General features: G+C 41.2%; 1 protein-coding gene and 1 long non-coding RNA gene across 2 annotated transcripts in view; one reads left to right on the top strand and one right to left on the bottom strand.

Moving 5' to 3' along the window:
* mkln1 (muskelin 1, intracellular mediator containing kelch motifs) overlaps positions 1-14,677 on the bottom strand; it is a 30,520-nt gene extending 15,843 nt beyond the window's left edge. Inside the window, 11 exon segments of the mRNA XM_018697075.2 lie at positions 4,316-4,528; positions 4,833-4,850; positions 4,852-4,946; positions 6,591-6,656; positions 6,897-7,013; positions 7,125-7,317; positions 8,692-8,801; positions 8,905-8,993; positions 10,749-10,891; positions 13,120-13,189; positions 14,567-14,677. Coding sequence (XP_018552591.1) covers positions 4,316-4,528; positions 4,833-4,850; positions 4,852-4,946; positions 6,591-6,656; positions 6,897-7,013; positions 7,125-7,317; positions 8,692-8,801; positions 8,905-8,993; positions 10,749-10,891; positions 13,120-13,189; positions 14,567-14,586 — 1,134 coding nt within the window. The 5' untranslated portion in view covers positions 14,587-14,677.
* Positions 14,678-15,596: 919 nt separating this feature from the next.
* LOC108897452 (uncharacterized) overlaps positions 15,597-20,640 on the top strand; it is a 54,235-nt gene continuing 49,191 nt past the window's right edge. Inside the window, exon 1 of the long non-coding RNA XR_001963298.2 lies at positions 15,597-20,621. This is a non-coding gene — a long non-coding RNA (uncharacterized LOC108897452). The remainder of the gene's footprint in view (positions 20,622-20,640) is intronic.

Genomic DNA, 20,640 nt, shown 5'->3' with positions numbered 1-20,640 from the left:
TTTTAGGGACAAAATATTTCACATTAAATAAAAAGAGCACTGCTTTCACTTCCATGCTGTGTTAAGCAAGATTTACACTTCTTCTACGTGTTCAGCGTCACCTTCACAAGTGGCCTATGCTGTTGTGTGCGTTTATACCTTGTGCATTGCTGTGTATGTGTTGCTCTGCAATTACACCACTAAAACACTGTGCTGACTTTCTTCATGTACTTCAAGTTGGAGCTGGAGCTAATAAAAGTTGAACAAGTTACTTTTGCTGAAATTACTGCAAGGCAGTAAAGAGAGAAGACATCTGAGGAGATGGCGTGAAGGACAGTTGAACTGAGTGAGGCAGACAGGTGGGAGAGTTCTCCGTGCTTGTCCGGCAACTGAGAGAAATGTATGTCATATTTCAAATACAACTAAATAATGTTTCTAGAGCAGCAGTGACGTTCACAGCAGTAAAATCACCGTAAACTCAACATCTCACTGGACAGAAATCTAAAATGTCAACAGGCTGGTTTGTATTATCAAGTAAAGTTTACAGGAATTTGCCAAATTTTAAGATTAGTGGCAAACTAACCAGTTAGATTACATACAGACAGCTTTCATTTTGGCTTCGTAACAATTCACCATTAGATTAACCAACACACTGTGGTTGTGTTAAATATGCCAAGAGACTGTGAAACAACTGTTGAAAATATGGCTTTTCTAAGGGCTTGTTGAAAAAGTGATTTGATAAAGAAAAGGTAAAGGCCAGTGGCTTTTACTTTTGAATGAACTTAGAGTAACGGGCTTAGTCGTTGTTAACTCGAGTTGCCTAAATTCACCCGGTTCACTTCCACTTTGTGCGTACGTGTGTGTGTATGTGTCTGTATGGTGCACATATTGAGGATGCAGCCCTGCCCCAGACAGAGTGGTCAGAGAAGCAGCGCCAAATGATTTGGGCCGTCACAAATAAAGAAGTGTTTAGAAAACACTGGACCCAAACCTACAGGGCTGGAGGCATATTTGCAAGTCGCACTGGTGCTCCTACTTGTAAAATTTAGCCACACTATCTGAAAAAATAGTCACGACTAATTGGTCATAGTCTGGAGCCCTGGGCAGGACTTGATAAGGACCAGAAGAATGGAGAAAAAGTGTAGTGTCCAGAAGCGCAAGCCTGATGGAGACCTATCCACACAGAGTCAGTGCTGTGATTGTGGCCAGAGGTGCATCTACTAAATACTGACTTGAAGGGGGTGAATATTTACGCAATCACTTATTTTCATTATTATATTTTTTTATTAATTGACATCGCTTTATAGAAATGTGTGAATCACTTTGACATGGAAGAGTTTTTTTGTAATTTAAATGATTCCACTTATAAATACAATAAAAGGGGGACACATCCAGGAGGATGAAACGTTTTATAGCATTAACATTTTTTAGCATTAGTAACATCTGAATCACAGATTTTTGATTTGTGATTTTGAATGTAAAGAATATCAATGGCATTCCATTTAGAATGCCATAAAGGCATTAGATCATCATGACATCATGATGATCTAATGACATCATGATCTCCACTATATATAGGACCCAAGTTCTTCAGAATGCCACTTAGTTTCGAACCTTTCAACAAGTGACCCACTAGTGTGAGGAAGAAAACATTGCTACAAACGCAGGCAGAACACTGCAACGGATTTACATTCAGAGACACTGGAACAACAAGAAAACCTGATCGTACCACCTAAAAAATGTCTAGCTCTACTCCTGTGCCCCACAATGGGATGGCTGCTACACAGGTGACAGGTACGTACCAAGACGACGAGCTCCGTCAACAAATTTGGAAAATTCTGGACCAAGAAGACAAACAGAAAACCATGGCTCTCTTCAAAGAACTGAGGCTCGGGCAGGCTAACCTTATAGCTGAGCTCCAAGCAGAGAAACAAAAAAATGTGACTCTCAAAGATGAAATGAAGCTCAGCCGAGCTAAACTTATGGTTGAGCTCCAGTTGGAGCAGCGGAAAATTGCGTTTCTCAAGGAAGACCTGAAGCGTAGCCAGGCTGCGCTCTACGCTGAGAAACAGGCACACAGGGCCGTCAAAGAAGAGCTGAAACTGACCCAGGAGAAGTCTACAACCGAGCTCCAGGCAGAGAAACGGTCAAACCTGGCTCTAATCGAGGAACTGAAGCTAAGCCAAAGTAAGCTTATGGCTGAGCTCCAGGCTAAGGTTTTGGCTGAGCGCCAGGGACAGAACCCTGAAGATGAGGATGAAGAGGAACTGGAGTTCAACGATGTGCATGCTGTTGAGCTCTGGCTGGAGATGCAGGCACGGAAGAACAGCAAAAACAAAAAGACAGTCCAAGAGGAAAGGTTTGAGGTAGAGATCAATGTACTGAAAGAAACAATCATGGAGCTGAGAGAAGAGCTGAAGTTCACCCAGAATAAAATCCAGGTAGGGGAGAAAACAAACAAAGCTCTGAGAAAAGATCTGAAGCTCCTGGTGCAAAAGATGTTTGATGACCAGGACGCCCTCTCACAAAAAACTGCGGAAGAAATAGGATTTGTGAAGGAGAAAGCCGCTAAGCAAGAGGCGATTCTACGGACAGAGCTGGAGGTGCTGAAGAATCAGATCAAGGCTCACCTCTCACCAAACCCTGAGCTCTCCATGGAGCTCAAAGCAGATGAAGAGAAAGAGCAGGAGAAGGCTGAGGAGAAGCACGAGCCTGGAACATCCGCTGATGCGTCCGTGCCCAAGGAGACAACCAAAAAGAAATCAACCTGGAGACGTGTCCGCCGCTTTCTGGGCTTCAAAAGACCAAAGAGGTCTCTGGAGTCAGCGGTGCCCGCATCCACCAGCGGCATCTAGGCTGACTTCCCCTCCTTCACCCATAGTTAGTAAATAGACCTTTGTGACAGCAGACTTGAGACCGGTCGAGGCAGATGACTACCCACCATGAGTCTGGTTCTGCTCAAGGTTTCTTCTCTTCTCCTTCTTTAGATGGAGTTAGATGGAGTTTTTCCTTGCCACTGTTTCCTTGTCAAAGTGTTTGCTCATGGGGGGACACTTGAGTCTAATATGACAGGTAATGCCAAGTGTTCACTAGATGTTCACCTGTGCTGCTCCTTGATGTCTGTTACAGAAAGGATCTATTTAATGACATGTCCATCAGAGGTGAATGGAGGGATTTCAAAATTTCAACAAAAAAAAATTTACAAAAAAATTACCAAAAAAAAAAATTAAAACAACAAACACAAATTTCCTGCATCTATCGCTGTATTTAGTAGTAGTTCATAATGGTACAGTCAAGTACTGTCAAATGTAGCACCTTGTCTCTCTTAAAGAGTCAGGATCAGATATGGAGTTACAGTTGTTCTTACTTTACACAGTTTAACATTTATGTCACTTAAAATTTTTTGCCTCTTTATTCATCAGACCAACTGTAAAATGCATTTCGGTTGCTAAGGCAGCAACAGTGATTCTGATGTGGTCACTGTACTGAACCAGTTTTGTCTGTTGAAAAAAAAAAATCAAATTTCTTTAAAGGTAGTATTTTGTTTGAAAACAGAATCTTTTATTTCATTTATGTCTCAATCTGAACTTTCCTATTCTGAAGCTCTTCATTTACTGTGCTTTTGTGCTTGAGGTCTCCCCTTCCCTGTAACTGTGATCACAACAGGGGCATAGCGGATGACAGCACAACCACAGGACAGGTGTCAGGTGGATACACACTTGAGTTTTATAATATATAAATGGATCTATCTAGTCAACACACAATCTCTGGGCTGAAAGCCATTGATACAGAGTGCATTAATAGCTTACCATAAGCATTAAACTCAAAAGTGCAAAATATGTATCTAAGCTTTTTGCCCAAAATTAAAAAAACAGAGTAATGCCTTCACTGAGTGTTTTTGGACACATAGAACTGGATGAACAGTCGATGCACTGTTGAACATCACTGTAATATTATCAAAGTTATTCCTCTTGGCCTTCATGCATTAATTGTACTGCAATTTGTGGTGTTTTTTCAGGGTATTTGAGTAATTGATCAATTGTTTTGTTGATAATTTCAGTGTGCAGTCAGACACACAAAAATCAAACATTCACACCTGCTTCATTCAGTGACTGGTAAGGTGTGCAAACGTGAGAAAGTAAGCGGTTTCAGAGAGGTGTTGATTCACTTTATAGTCATATTTGAGGGTGTAGTTTGTGGGCCATTTTGCAAAGACTGATCACCTGGAAGGGTGGCTGCTCAAGCAGACAGACAAAATAAACCACAGTTGTGCTCAGGCAGTTCCATTTACCCAGCCAGTGTGTAAATCTGTCAGAAGGTCAAAGATTTAATTTACCTGGTGGTCAAACACCAACTTCGGGCCTCCGTCAGCTGATGTGTCCTCACTGAGTAGCGTCCAGGTGTTGGCGTCGATGTCGTAGCGGTAGAAGTCGCTCTTTAGAGACTTGCTGTTCCTCACGCTGGAGTCTAGGTACCGGCCCAGTGTGTAGATTTGGCGCCGCTGAGAGTCGATGCACATCTTGTGGCAGGAACGAGCACTCGGACCACTCTGATTTGTCCATAGGAGACAGACATGCATAGCCATTAAACATCTCGGGCACTGATGAAGATTATAAATCACGCTATAAAGTAGAAACAACTTCACCTCTTATCATAAATTAAACTTAAACGTGTTACTGAAGTCTGTCTTTATGAAATAAAATCCTGGTTTTCTGGTTGCACACTTAATATAACATCTGGTTTTCTAATCTAAATATGACCATAAAAAATGGGAACAGCTTTATGCTCAAAACACTGGAACTTAGTTAACATTCAAACAACTCTTCATCAATGAAAAAGGTGTCATTTCTCACCTCTTTCTCAGTGTCTCTTGGAGATGCAGGCCCACTGGTTCTCCTGAACACTGTAAGCCCAAAAGTCAGCCAGGTCCTGTGTACCGTCCCAGCCCCCAAACAGATACACAGTCTCTGCAAGGAACAAACAACATGTGCTTAACAGGTGGACAGACTACACAGCATGAAGCCTCTTCCTTTCAAGTGCATTCTGTTTTCGAAAGCACTGCTAGCAGCCAGCTACGCTCAAGCGCTTTACCATCTCTTCACTCAGTGGAACCTGTCGCACGCTTAAGCAGTTGGTGTAAATAATCAGGTTAAGGTTATGCTTTAATAAACCATTCACAGTTCCCTGACTGGCTGGGCTGGACTGGCATGGAATCAGTTTTTCTAGGCATGTTGACACAGAGAGGCAGGACACAGTAACAGTCTCCCTCACTGCCATCTGAACCTGTCCTCATGAATGCATTCAATGATAAATGGTAAATGGACTGTACTCTACATGTCACATTCACCCATTCACACACACATTCACACGCAATTTGGGGCCACAGCCGCCCCGGCCAGATCTCTCTCACTTTAACTCATATGAAACGCTGAATGAAAACAGACTTGAGGTATTTTTAAAGATCCCAAATCCCAACAAAAGAAGCATTAAAAGCATTAAATTAATTTTTTTTTTTGTGTTATTTACCTAATATATGAGCACTTGTTTCATTTCAGTTCAGTGTGAGTCTCTACTGCATTCTGCTTTGCATTTACAGTCATGTTTCTCTCTTATCCTCCTGTTTCACCACGTGTGTGTGTGTGTATGTGTGTGTGTGTGTGTGTGTGTGTGTGTATCTTAACAACCCACACAAACACAGAGTGGAGGAGCAGAGGAAACATGCTGACAACTCGTTAAGTGTAATAAAAGCAAGTGTGATTAATCTCTCTAAAACCAAGGATGGACAGATGTTGACCCAAACCTCTGAAAGTCAGGTTGAAATATCAGGATTTTTTAAAACACATACAATCTTGCGACAGGATGCTACAACATTAAACATTAACAAAGGTGTGCTGCAAACGTGGCAGCACCATTTCAAAGCATGGATCATGGATTCCACAGAGAACATCAGGAAAACACACACAAGTCAGTGTGTGTGGCCTGAGACACAGGCCAGCCCAGCTGTGACAGAAGTTACAGAACAGTAACTCTCTCTCTCTCTCTCTCACACACACACACATACATATATATATATATATATATATATACATACACACACATACACACACACACACACACACACACACAAATGCATTCACTATCCCCTCACGCTAAATTTAACTATCAACTAAATGCCTAATATTACTCCTAACCTAACTGTAACCTGAATCAAACATTACCACATAGACCTAAATCCCTCCCCCCCCTGACATGAGTCACCATGTGTTAGTGTGCATTCAGGTTTAAGTCCCCACAATATAAAAACAGAGGCACACACAATGCCAACTTTTGTTTTTCAGTTGGCTGGGGCAAATACAGCAGATACAGAACAAACAATAGCTGTGTGTCTGTCAAAACAAAAGAGGTGATTTACGTGTTGTTAGAAGAGGCATGTCCTCAAGACAGTTTTTTTTTTTTTTTGGAGGAGAAAGGCTGGAGGTGGAGGGGAGAGGGAGGGACGGTTAATTTGATTAAACAGTAATAGAGATTTGGGTTCTGAGTCTGTGTGGGAGAATATGACTCATAGCGTTGGTTGAGCAGCCAAGTCATAACACTGGCTGCGTGGGTCTCACCAGTCTGGACGTCAATGACCATTTGATGTCCTCCTCTCATCCCTGGCCTGTTGTCGTCGCCGTCGCCTGCAAAGAGGAAAGGGAAGAGACAAAGATGGTGCATGAGCACGGGAGATGGAAGATGATGCGGAGAAAAGTGAGAGAGAGGATAATGTCAGATGGGTGGAACAATGGGAGGAGTACAGGGCGGGAGGGAGGCAAAGGAAAAAAAAAGGGAAGGCAGCACTTGTTTAGCTACAAGGCAATGGAGCTGAAATGCTGGCCTGACAGATCAGGAAGATTTGCCACTTGAATAGATGGTCTCACCGTTCATGTCATCTCGGTTGATTTCTTGGGCAGTGGTACCTTTGTTGCATTTCGGGATGATCTGACTCCACCTGGGCTTGTACTCCTGCTGGCTGATATACTGGTTAAACAAACCATCTAGCAAGGAAAGAAGAGTCAAAAATCACCATGAATGAAAGCAGAAACCTAGCGAAAAAAAAGAGTAACCTCAGTTGTTTTAATGACATTTCATCTGGCCAAGTACCGTACCTCTTACAGCTTTGTCTATGAGCTCCTCACAAGCATCGAAGTCTCCTTGCAGCACCAGCCGGTCGTGCAGGTGGGTGAGCATGGGGTGCTCTAGTGCTATCCGAGTCTTCTTCTGCAGCGACTCAAAGGCCTCTGTGTAGTTATGCTGCCGGAAGTGCTTGAGACAAAGGCGGATGGCTTCCTGTTCTCTATACTGCAAGGGCACGATGGAGAGGAAACAGGAGATACAGGCTCTAATTAGTCCACAAACATAACCTTCTACTGTCAGCCACACATGCTTGGACAGTCCAAATCAAGGCTGCATATTTATCCCCAAACAGTACTGAAACGTGCCGAATGTTGCCACCAACTATATGATTAACATTTTTGTTGTGTTTACTTAGTCTTTATCAAGTATATTCTAATATGCTATATGCTAATGAAGTCATAATCAAACAATATTACAACTTGCAGTGCAAGACTTGTTACAGAATTCACAGATCTAAACATTAACTTGGTGAGAACAATGCTTTAATTATTATCACTGATGATTAATACTGAGGAATGATGGCCAATACTATGAAAGGTGGAGAAGTAAACAAACCTGCACCAGTGACCGCATTAGGTGTAAAGTAAGGTCACAAAAAAATGATGGCCTAAACCCCCATCTGGTCCTTCATTCCCATCACTCAGTGACAGGAAGCAGGTATAAAGCCTGTCCTCCCAAACCAGACCATCCGTTACCATGTCAAAGAAATCTATGATCAGGTCAATGGTCAAGTTGCCAGTTCTAGAGGATCAACTCTAATGGACAGAATCAGAAAGTCCAGCATAAAAAGAGTTCATGCCACACAAGACCGTTACTTTTAGCAAAGAAAGTGACATGAAAAGAACTATGCAGAGACCGGGACTCCTAAAGATCCAAAGACCCAAACTAGAGCCTGCCAGGAACTCTAAATTAAATGTTTTAGAGTCTAATAAGAAAGCCTCTTTTTTTTGTTATTGTTGTTGTTGTTGTGACTGAGACAAAGAAAGGGAGACGAACGAGTCCTGATTGGCCGACAACATGTTGACATGCCTTCAAATGTGACATCAAGTCCAAGGGATAACACTGTAAAGTGCTTGAGTTTCTGAGCCTTTGGTTGTGTTTTGCTACGACCTTACACAGCCATTTGCCATTCACTTTATCTCTGTTGTTTTAGCCTTTCACTCAATCTGTCACCACATGCTCTTCAAGTAACGTCTTCTTTTGTCTATACATGCAAGTGATTTCCTCTATCCTATAAAGCCATAAAGCTGTTTTTTGGTATGGAGCTGCAGTTCAAATGCAATACAGAAAAAATGCTAAGTTTTAGAGGCATAAGAAGACAGATGTTTACAGATGATTCATCTTGCCTTAAGTCATCTAATGGCTTAGAAAGTGAAGCAAAACATGAACTGAGGTCAAACTGATATTTGTGATGATGCAGTAAATTCTGGTATCAAGAAATTACACTAAAGAGTCAGATTAAGTTCATCCTGATCAGCTGAATTTAAAATAGACTCAAAGTGGGAACAAGGGATGACAACCCACATCTTGGGTTCTTACCTTGCTATACCAGTTAAGGCACGGCTGCACCACATCAGGATCTTCAATACCATGCAGCTCAATGTACCAGATGCTGAAGTTAAAACTAGGACCCCAAGACATCAGAGGCACTGAGACGCAGAGGAAGAGAAGATGGAGAAAGAGAAGAACAGTGTAAACAGACAGAGATCTTCATTGTATGACAGAAAGCTCACACACTGACACAAAACTTACCTATTTTGACAAATCTGCAGGGAAACATCTGCTCGTCAATCTTGTGCTTTAAGGTGAACGTTTCCTTGTTGTAGTCATTCTTAAGGCCACTGGAAGAAAGAAAGAGAAAATGAAGATGATGCAGCTGTTTAACAAATTATACTGCTGGGTTGAGATGCCAACAGCATCCATACACAGGTACATTTTGGATAGTGGTCCAACTCTGGCAATTAACCAATTTTTTTTCTCAGATAGGCAGCTGGCAGCTATGATCTGTCCTGTCCTCTTCTTTAACAGACAGGCGTCTGGTAATGTAGTGATACTGGATAATTTACTGCATGGCGTGATTCACCAATTGCTGAGATAACTTTCCTACTCTGACTACAGGTTCTGAACAGATAGACTGATCCAGTATCTCTGGATACTGAGAGAAATAAAATCAATAAACCCAACAGCATCTACTTCACATTCACACAGTGGGTGCAAAATATAAATGCCAAGTTTCAAATTATCAGGTTTAGGACTGAAACTAATGACTTTTTCTTCATCAATTACTTATTTAGACTTAAATCAGTACAATAACGTTTGGTCTCATTTGCTCGTTATGTGTCAGAAAATAGTGAAAAATGCATTTCTTAGAATCCAAGGTGACATCTTCAAACAGCCTCCACACATTTGAGAGGCTAGAACCAGCCAACGTTTGACATGTGTGACAATGTGTTACATACACTCATTTGACAGACGCTTTTATCTGAAGTGACTAACAAGTAAGGGACAACACTAAAGCTTCAGTTCAGAGGGACACCAGGAAGTATGTACTAAGTACTAAATCAATAACACAAACTGAAAGGAGATAAGGAACAGTGCACTGAAAATGCACAAGAGTTGCTAGCTAAGCAAATTAGGGTGTTGGGAGAGGAGGTGCTTTCTGAAGAGAGGAGTCCTCAAGAGATTCTTGAAGAGAGGGACGCACCAGCTCTAATAGCATTTAGGAACTGGGAACCGCAAACAAGTCTGACAGACCGTGACTGCCTTGTGTACAGGGATAGCAGACATTCCCTGGAAGAATGAAGCGAACAAAAAGGAGCATAAGCCTATATGATTTTGTTTAAGTAACGGGGTTTAAGTGATAGGGTGCAGACCTCTGTCTGCAAGCATTAGTGGCATGAAAGAGTAGAGCGGCGTACTGAGTCAGGTAAAGCCTGATGATTTTTCTTCTGCTGTATGAGTGCAAAATGGCACAAACGGGAGACAGATGTAACATGGTCAGCATAGCTGGTCATCAAATATGGCCCCCAGGTTGCTTGGGGTGAGAGATGAAGCAAGATCCAAAATCCATGCCAAGACTGTGGGGTGATCTGGAGGGAATGACAATCATCTGCATTTTAAGACATATGAGCAGATAATTGGACACAAGGAGGTGGTTTAGAGGACAAGGGGCCCGAGCCTTGGGGAACACCTGTGGGATAAGGAACCTTTGTCCTTGCCATGAAAGAACACCCAATGAAATAGGACTCAAACCAAGACAGGGTTTTGGAGATATTAGAGATTTTAATGCAGTCCTAATTACAAAATTAATAACTCATTAATAGGAGGATATAAACTAGACAAATATGGTTGTAACTAGATGAAGCTAGAGTTGTAGCAGGTTCAATTGATTTGATCACCCCCACAAAAGTTTGAAGAACCTACTACAGCAGGTGGGGACTACTTTCGTTTACATATACTGACGTTTAAAGATCATTACATGCAGTTAGATGCATCGCAATTTCAGATTAAAATAGCTGCAAATTCAGTCATTTCTGACTGCAATAATCACAAAAAAAAAAATGTAAAAGAATTTTTCATATGCAGTGACATCTTACCTGGACAAGAGCTCTGTCATGTTCTCTTCACTCATCCCACCAAACACTTTAAACTTCTTCAGGTTGCAGACATGAGTCTTCTCATATTTCCCAAAGGTGATGCTCTGAACAATTGCCGGCCTCTCCATTTTCAAGATTAAGAACTGGAGAAAAAGAAAGACGAAAAGGAAAGAAGAGATATGAAACAGACTGAAAACAAATCAGATAGCAATTATACTATTAGTGTGTGTGGAGGACTGCAGAGAATTCCCTGTGCTTATGGCATACAAGCCACTGTGAAAAGATTTGCTCATTATCTAAATGACCACAGCAGGGTTAATATACTGAGTAGGGTAAGTGGCACTACATACAATCTATAAGTTGCATCCACATGTCACTGGTGTTCTAACATTCCAGGACATCTAATGACAAATCCCTGGTGGCCTTTAGGTCAAAATCAGTGGAGTCCACAGGCCAGAACACTGATTAAATGAACCACTGGAAAGCAAACATTTAACAACAGGGACCAACGTTTTCTCATCCACTCATAAAAGATATGAGAATTCTATCACTCCATGGTCTATATTAATCTGGGATTAAACTTTGGTAATGCCAACATCATTCATGAGTCTTTCCACAGGGATTTGATCAATAAAAAATAAAAGCAGCTCTGCTGACTTCTGACTCTCCTGTCAAGCATTGATCTTGTTCTTTTGCCCCAGTTTTTCATGAGTCAGTATGTGATAAAACAGCCGGATCCTCCCATTAAGCTCCTAACAATGATTCATATGTTCAAGGACACCATTTGCAGATCATGGGCTGTTATTTGGCCTACACTTTGTTTTAACTGGTTGATGGAAGGGGAATAAACCATTATCGTCATCTTAATTTCATGTGTCAGGCAGTGACACAGCAAGTAAAACACCACTATGCTGTTGTTTAGCACAGATCATATTAGTGTATGGATATGATGCAGGAGTTCCCCTGTCAACAATGAGATTTATGAGCTGTTTGTATAGATCATAACTGTATTTACTTTGTGTGAACATGTTTTCTGGCAGGATCAAATAGAGCTAGTTATTTCCTAAATGCCCCACTTCAGCATTTTTCTATTTTGGACACTGATTCCAAGGGAACGTCACTCGAAATCGCTTCAGCTCAGGAACAATATCTAGTTCCTTTAAGTATGTCACTACAAATGAATTATGGCACAAAATTATTTAACTTTGTAGACGGGATTATAGGTCTGCAATTCATCAGTGTGGTTCCACACTTCCTTGCAGCGGCAACGATAAAACTGACAAACCATCATAGTTTCATTATGGCAGAACCCGTGCATAGAGAAACAACGGAGCGCCTGTTGTATGCTTGCAACACAATCCAAATGTATGAAAAACTTTCTTGATTGGCTGAGCTCCAAATCCATGAATATAGATTTTTATAATTACAATTACAATGCACACATGCACAATACTTACACGCTTGCAAGAGAGGACCAGGACTAGCTTCCCTGTCATTAGCAGCGGAGACATTGCTGCCAGACTGTGTGCGCGCTTAAAAATATATTTATCATATATTTTATATTTTCATAGTGAGACTGGTGAGTGGTTTACCATGTCTTGAAATGCTTCATATCCTCTCACCACACAGCACACACTTTCATGTATAACCTCAAATTCAGGCTGCCTGCTGCAACTTCACAGCAGTCAGTCAATGAGCTTAAGAGATATAGTGAGAGGGCAGATCTGTACACTACTGGGTGGGCTCTCATAGTAGACAGAGGAAGCTTCTAGTAGGTGAGATGTGTATTTTTAACAATTTCTTTACTCAATCCTCAGAAGATTAAAGCATCAATAACTAATTAGCTATTAAATCTTTTTCTTCTCGTGTTGAAAGGCTAAATTGTAAACAACTAACACTGGATATATCCATGAAATAAACTCTGACACAAGTGAATAATCTGAATCATAAATTTAAAAATGCCATCACCTAAATGCCCTTACTTACATAATGGAAAACCACACGTACTTTGCCTTTAGCATGGGATCTCACTGTGTTTGCTCACTGTAAACAATCACACAACTGTGTGGAAATTCAGCCCACCTACAGATGCTCAAAATATCTACATGGATGGACCGGATGTCCCGAAGATGCACATGTAATATCATACCAACACACAATCCTTAAGCTATCCCACACATGTCCTCAAATGTGTAATAGTCCTTGTAGTCCATCTGGCACAGTGAAGTCATTTGAAGAAACAGAGGCTCACCACTCACTACATAGTGGACTACATAATGACTTCTCCATATTGTAATGCTGTATAGTGGATTCATAGTATCCCACAATGCATTGTGAAAAGCAGCATACAACTGAGCAGCAATGGACCTACCTGTGGAGGGTAGTTGCTCTCAGAAGACCACCTGGAAGACTGATCATTAGGTTTGTCCACCAAGATGTTCCTGAAAAACACACAGGAAAAGGGGGAGTTTATTTTGCGCTGTCCTCCATCACAGCAGCAACATTACATAACATTTAAGTGGCATCATAACTCACCATAGGGCAGAATAAAGAAGGCTGTGTGTATGTAAAGGAATCATATAACATTACTGCTGCACACTGTTGTTGTTAGAGGCTATAATTAACATGTATTTTAGTGAATCTGCAACAGGAGAATGCTCTAAATTATAGCTTGTACATGATAACATTTCAAAATGCTACTATGTTTATGCGAACCATAAATTGTGACAGTTGGTTTCGGGTAACTGATTAGCTGCTGTGCTAAAGCATCTTGGGTTAGATAACAGCAGCGAGTTACCTGCTTTAGCTTTGGAGGCCGGTTAGCTAACGTGAACGTTCGCTATTGACGTAGTAGGGTAGCAGACGCATTACTTTTTCCCCCCACCCGAGGTGGGCGAAGACCCGACCCTTACCTGCCTCTGATTAGCTCATGTTAACTCGAACCAATCATCACTTTTTTGTGCCTAAAACTAACCATCCCAACAAACGAAGGCAACGAATATTAGCCAATCAGAGGAAGGGTAGGGACGGGTTTTCGCCCACCTCGGGTGGGAAAAATATAAGGTGTACTAGACTCTAAATTACTGAACCAAATTCAAAAGTACGGTACTGTTTTAATAAATCATTAGTCTAAAGTTGTATAGAATTTGATGATCTAGTCTCAGTATGAAGCAGTGATGGCTGTTGATTCAAAACAAGCTCTTTTAAAGAGATGAAAATCTAAACTAAGATAAACAAAGCAGCCAAAACCGGGGGGCAGTGTAGTAGAAACTCCCGTCTATTGCATGATCTACATGACACTAGTACCAAAGAATTTTCTAGACATTGTCTTATTATATATTTATTATATACAATTATTCACAAGCCACTGTTACGCTACCATAAACGCTTCAATGGGCCATCAGCAACATGACTGCCGGGCGGCTAAGTATCCAAACCAAACGCTCCTGACGCTGCTGATGAAGCTAACGCTAGCTGACTCGGATCACAGACAAGCTAGGCCCGTCGGGCCGGCTAGAACGAACACTGGTGCACTGTGGCGACAAAAAACCCAGTTGTACCCACAAAATCGGATGCATATACTGGGCCGACTACTGTGTGCATTACTCACTCAGGTAAATATGTGGAGGAGTAAGAGCTCCATTTAAAAACGCTGAAAGTCAGGACTCTGCTCTCGGGAACGACAGCCATCTTGTTGCAGAAAATAACAAGCAGAGGGAGGCTAGCACGGAGCGAGCAGCGACGGCCTTAAAGAGACAGTTCATCCGGTTCGCCGAGGGTTGTATAGAGCGGAATGCTGTATGCTATCACATACTTACCAAGACAGTTCTTCCATCATAATGAAACATCAGTCTTCTCATTTAGTACATTTTCTTACTATCCTTAAACTCAAAAGTGTAGTTTAAGAAGTAGTTCACCCAAACAACAACAACAAATAATAATATTAATTTAAAAAATAATAATGATAATGATGATGATAATGGAATACTGTGATTACAGCTGTTAAAAAGTTACATCCAGGTATTTACCATCCACAGACATCACTGTGACATTGTCAGACAAAAATGTGTCAAAAATAAGCTGTTTGCCCACACTGCTCAGCTAAGTTTCAAACAATCAAAATAACATAAACCAATTGTCTCACAGTGGACCTGGGGCTTTTGAAGGCCCCTGGACAGTCATGTGCCCAGCCCGGTAGGTAACCTTGCTTTGGTGGACAGTTATTAGGAGCTACTGATTAGAGAAAATACTGTGTCCACAGCAACAGTTCTCTCAAAAAGTGAGAAAATATTTTGTATATTTAGTGAACGTCTTCTGCAAGAACAGTACAGGTGTATGCAGATACCGCATCTATGAACTATGTCTCAAAAAATATTCTATGTAGTCCTGCTGTAGAGTGTATATATTCAAATTTGCTTCTCACATAAACACAGATACCCTGGTACACATGCATGTGTTTGCTCACTACTAACAGTGCTATCAACACTGTGGTCTCTTGTTCGTGGATTTTTTGTGTGGTTTTTGGTGTCTATAGATTTTACCTCTGTAATATTTGAAATTCACCTCAGGGCTCCCCAACCTTTCCTACATAGCAGCGAGATACCCAGCCTGGTATCTGGCTATTTTGTGTAGTTCCTTTTTGTTCCTTTTGTGTAGTTTGTGTTTATTCCTTGTTCTGTCATCCCATTCATTCAAGCCCTGTCTTATTTTCTTCTATGCTGCATGCTTTGTCTTGTCTTGTTTTGTCATGTTATGTCATCAAGCTTTTTACAAGATCAGATCATATGCATAGGTATTATTGGCTTAAGCACTGCACATGGCGTAACAGGGCTGTGCTCCTTCAGACCACCTTGGGGAGAGGAATTCAGCAAGAATGAGAAACAAACTCCGAGTGTAGACCACAATCAAAATTCTAATTTTATAGAAACAGTTATTTATTCAGGGGTCTATAATAAAATGTCCTGCTCTGTACAACAGTCAGTAAGCCAACATGCAATAAGCTGAGCTAGAAAAACAAGTCAAAACATAAAATAAAAGAGAAAACATGACAAACACTGTTTTCACACACATGTACAAACTAAATGTGAGAAGACACAATGAAGATTCTCCATTAATAAATAAGTGATATAAGTAAAACCAAAATAAGATAGATGGCAAAAGGTCAGTGACTAGGCTAATAAAATTCCCAAACAATTAAAACGTCAACAATTAAAAATGAATGCATGCAGTGAACATCCCAGAGAGGGCTGGGCGAGGAGACAAAGACAGCAGAGTCACTGTATGAAAACACAGGAGGATACTCCCTGCTTCAGCAGTTTCCCCAATGTACACAATATGAATAAAACCAATAAAACAAACCCCCGACCACACAGCCAATCTAAACCTTCCCCAGCGTTATGATATACAATTACAGTACCACAGGAGAAAGTCGTGCAGCTTCGGCCTTGCTTGCTCTGGAACTGTTGACTGGAATCGCCAGCTGTCTTTTTAATGAGACGCTGACTTTTCTTTCAGTTAGGGTGTTAGGGTGGCTCACCAGCAGCTCACCGGCAGACCAAATAGAGAGTGTGAACAGGGACAGACACAGATAAGACATGTGAGAAGTCTTTGGGGTGTAAACAATATATATTCTGTTGTGCCTTTTATGAGGTTTCCTTTATAAAGCGAAGACAGTGCTTTTCTAAAAGCACGTCTCAGGGTGATGTCAGTGTTTCACTACATGTGGAGTCACTGATAGTTTTACAGGGTGCATTAGTCATTTAGTGAGTAATGTGAGCTTAGCTTTATTCTGGGTAACTGGACTTCTTTTACTGGAACTTGTAAATTGTATTGTAAAACATGACTGCAAATTTTGATGGGGAATAGACAAAAAGGGAGAATACTAAATAGAGTAATATAAAATCTTATTACAAATAATAAAATATTAGATTGATAAGTCAACAGTTACAATCTCTTGTATATATATATATATATATGTATATATATATACATATATATATGACCATTATGGATAACATTAATGACAATGATAATATGGGGTCCAGCCCAATAATCTAAAGCCTGTTTATATAATAAACAAGAAGATGATGGATGTCTATTTTTTTTTCAGGGGTATTGCAGGATGAGGGGACACATCAGCTGGCAGTGTCACTTGTTCAGAGGAGCAGAGAGCACAGAGTAGTAGCCAGGGGGAGTGAAGCGGTGTCTTTTATGGTGAGAGTTGTATTCCACTCGAATTCAAACCACAGGGTGTCAGTGAGCCTCAGGGACCCCCGGACCTCTGGTATGTTCACACGATCCTGACCACCATTGAGACTCTTTATCACACTGTATTCCATTATTTGCTGTATGTATGTGGGGTTTTTTTGTATGATAGCTTGAAGGCATGGTTTGTATTAGAAGTAGGCTCTTTCTCCTTATTTTTACATATTTTACATATTTTGATTTTTTGACTTGATTTCTAATTGCAGTTTCTCTTATTTCTCACAATTTCTAGAGAGATGAGGCTGAGCCAATAGGGAAATGACTAAAGAAAATAACAAATTATTACTTTTTTATGATTTGTGGATATAACAATTCTAAATATATAACAATGAAAAATAGGCATTAGAAGTAAAGGCATCACAAAGAGGATGGGGTATGGCAACAGGTGGGAAATAATAGCCTGTAGCTGGCCAAGAAGTTTTACTGTGGACGTGATATTTTTGTAAAATCTTGGTAAAAGTGTGACTTTTTGATGAATCATCTGCAAGCGGACCACTTCCAGGTTTGAGGACATGAAGTGAATGCTAATAGGGGCTTTTCTAGTGCACGTCCAGCACTTGGCAGAGCCTTACTTCCACTTACTGCAAATGGAAGGGCAATGGTCAAGTTTCATTTGTATTTGCATTTGGATGTAAACCTACAAAATGAAAATGGTTGTGGTCCTTATAGAACCCTACAGGTTTTGAGCTATGCCACTAGCATGCTCTGGAGACGGCAGCACCTATTTGGTTGACTACAGTTAATCTGTCAGTCTAAAAGTCTGGCCCAGGGAATTATTGGATCAACTATTGGATGGCAGAGGCCATCAAAGTTTTTTTTTTTGTTTTTTTTTTTTTTTTTTGGATGGTGAGTTAATATATCGTTTATATTGTTAATATATATACAACTTTAGTCATATAGAATTCAGGAGAATAAATTAGAATAAATATGTAAGAGGAAAATGTTGATACTCCCAGCAGCTTCATATTACCCCCCCCCTGTCATTATACCTTTGTCCACCTGCTGGCTTGCTTAATTGTTAACCTCTGTGGCTCCTAGATGCCATCCATATTGCCATTGCCTAATCAGTGTTTCTCATGAATTAACCACTTGAATACCAAGCATACAGTGTACATGACTTCCCATGTTGTAACCACAAGCTCACAAATGCCATTTGAAGGCAGCATATGTGTCACTTTTAGCTCAGAGAACGTATGTGTGTCAATAAAACTAGCAGTGCTCTACAGGAAAGCAGCAAAGTCTGTAAAGTTTCCCAGAGTTTGCATCCTTGGTAAGCTTGTTTAGACATAAGCTGTAGAGAAACTCAAAAGCTGTTGCATGCAGTTTTAAGTTACTGTCTTTTGTATCTGTTAAAGTTGCATATGCAACTTGAATTTTCGTTATTTTAAAAAGCTTAATACATAATTTAATGTGTAGTGTATAAGTATGCAAAGCCAGGGCTACACTGATAACTGTGTCCAGCTTCATTAGGTGAAATGCCTCATGAGCAGCAGTTCGTGCTTATTTTGTAGTTTTCACTGTGCTGGAAATGTTTCCTCATGACAGAAGAATAAAATACTGTACCTGAGACCAGAGACCGATCTGCTGTAATTTGATGCAGCTACACATATTTTATTAGCTAGTGTTGAGGAATTGCCAAACACAAACTTGCTATTCATAATCAGTATATAAACTATACAATAGCAGGACACTATGCTCAACTGCATTTTGGAGCACTGAAAAAAATCTCTCCCTCTCACAGAGGAGGAGATACTGTCAATAGATTGCTGTGTTGTCCATTCCAGTGTATTAAATAGATGTTAGACATTAACCAATATTTTTTATGAGGCAGGAAATGTATCATGGAGCTGGAGCCAGTCCCAGTTGACACTGGGCGAGGGGCGGGGTACACCAGATGGCCAGTCAATCACAGGGCTGACATGTATAGACAAACAACCACTCACACTCACACCTATAGGGAATTTAGAGTCACCAGTTGACCCAAGCATGTCTTTGGACTGTGGTGGGAAGCCAGAGTACCTGGAAGAAACATAAACAGGTGAACTCCAAACCAGGGTTCGAACTCTGAACCTTCTTGCTGTGAGGTGATAGTGCTAACCACTACACCACCGCGCCACATCTATAAAGACAGTGTGAATGGAAATATGAGGAAAATTCCACTGGCGCTGTTAATTTAATCCACAAGTTCCCTTGGTTCTTTTGGTACCATCATAAAGGCTGTTAGAGGATCCTAACAGCCACCTGACAGCCTGGAGGGAAAAGCTTTACTGAGTCTGTCTGATCTGAGATCAGCTGTGCTTCCCCACAGTCTTGGTCACCCTGTAGTGATGTCACATACAGCATGACCTCACTGTGAGAGGAGAGAAAAGACTAAAGAACTACACTGAAGACATCACTACCCTCACCCCCATCATTGTCATCACCAGTAAAACCAGTGCGACCATCTTCATCACTATCATCGTCTTCATCATTGTCATCATCAGCACCACTGAAACCAGTGCAATAATCATCTTCATCACTGTTAATATCTTCACCACTAACATCACCTTCATCACTATTATTATCCTGATCACTCTCATCACCACCAGTAAAACCAGTGCGACCATCATCTTCATCATTACTATCATTTTAATCACCGTCATCACTATCACCATCTTCATTACTGTCATCAGTGCCATCAACACCACTGCCATCATCATCATCACTGTCTATGTCTTCATCACTATCATCTTCATCACTGTCATCAACACCAGTAAAACCAGTGCGACCATCATCATCATCACTATCATCGATCTTCATCGTTGTCATCATCAGCACCACTGAAACCAGTGCAATAATCATCTTCATCCCTGTCATCAATACCAGTACCACCACTACTCTCATCATCATCACTATTATTATCCTGATCATTGTCATTAACAGCAGTAAAATCAGTGCAACCATCATCTTCATCACTGTCATCAATGCCAGTAATATCATGATAGTCATCAGCATCATCTTCATCACTGTCTTCATCACTAACATCATCTACATCACCATCAGTACTATTAACTCCACTACTGTCGTCATCATCACCACCACCTCTTCTGACATCATTATCACAGCTGAACCTCCATCATCATCATTCCAGTAAAAACAAAGCAATCCATTCTTCTTGCTTTACGGCCTGCTGCTTTACTTTTATTAAGGGCGCAGCATCACATTTCTCCGGGACGCGCACTGGCCGCCGTGAGCGCGCAGAGGCGCCATCACGTGGGAGGTCCCTTTAAGTTTCCACTGACAGAGGCCTGAGCGTGTCACATGGACATGATATAATGAAAGGGCAGGAACAGAGAGCCAGAGTGCGCTGAGCTCTTGGCTGATGGAGAACGGGCCGAGACGCATGCAGTCATCTGCCGACAACCAGCAGCCCTGTGGGGAAGAGGGACAGAAGGGCCGAGGCGAGCCGAGCCCAGCCGATCCTGGCCGGAATGGGCCGAGCCGGACTCACTGCGCTTCATCGGACGGGACCTCTCTATTCGCAGTTGCACCTGCCAGCTATGACACGCACTTTAAAAAGAGGAGGAAAATGTCGCCTGGCCCCGGAGCAGAAGAGGAGCGTCGTTCAGCGTGAGTGAAGTTCTTTCTA

The sequence above is a fragment of the Lates calcarifer genome, linkage group LG18, assembly GCF_001640805.2.
Source record: "Lates calcarifer isolate ASB-BC8 linkage group LG18, TLL_Latcal_v3, whole genome shotgun sequence".
Taxonomy (NCBI): domain Eukaryota; kingdom Metazoa; phylum Chordata; class Actinopteri; family Centropomidae; genus Lates; species Lates calcarifer.
The sequence above is the reverse complement of the archived record's forward strand: the minus strand, read 5'-3'. Positions and strand labels throughout refer to the sequence as shown.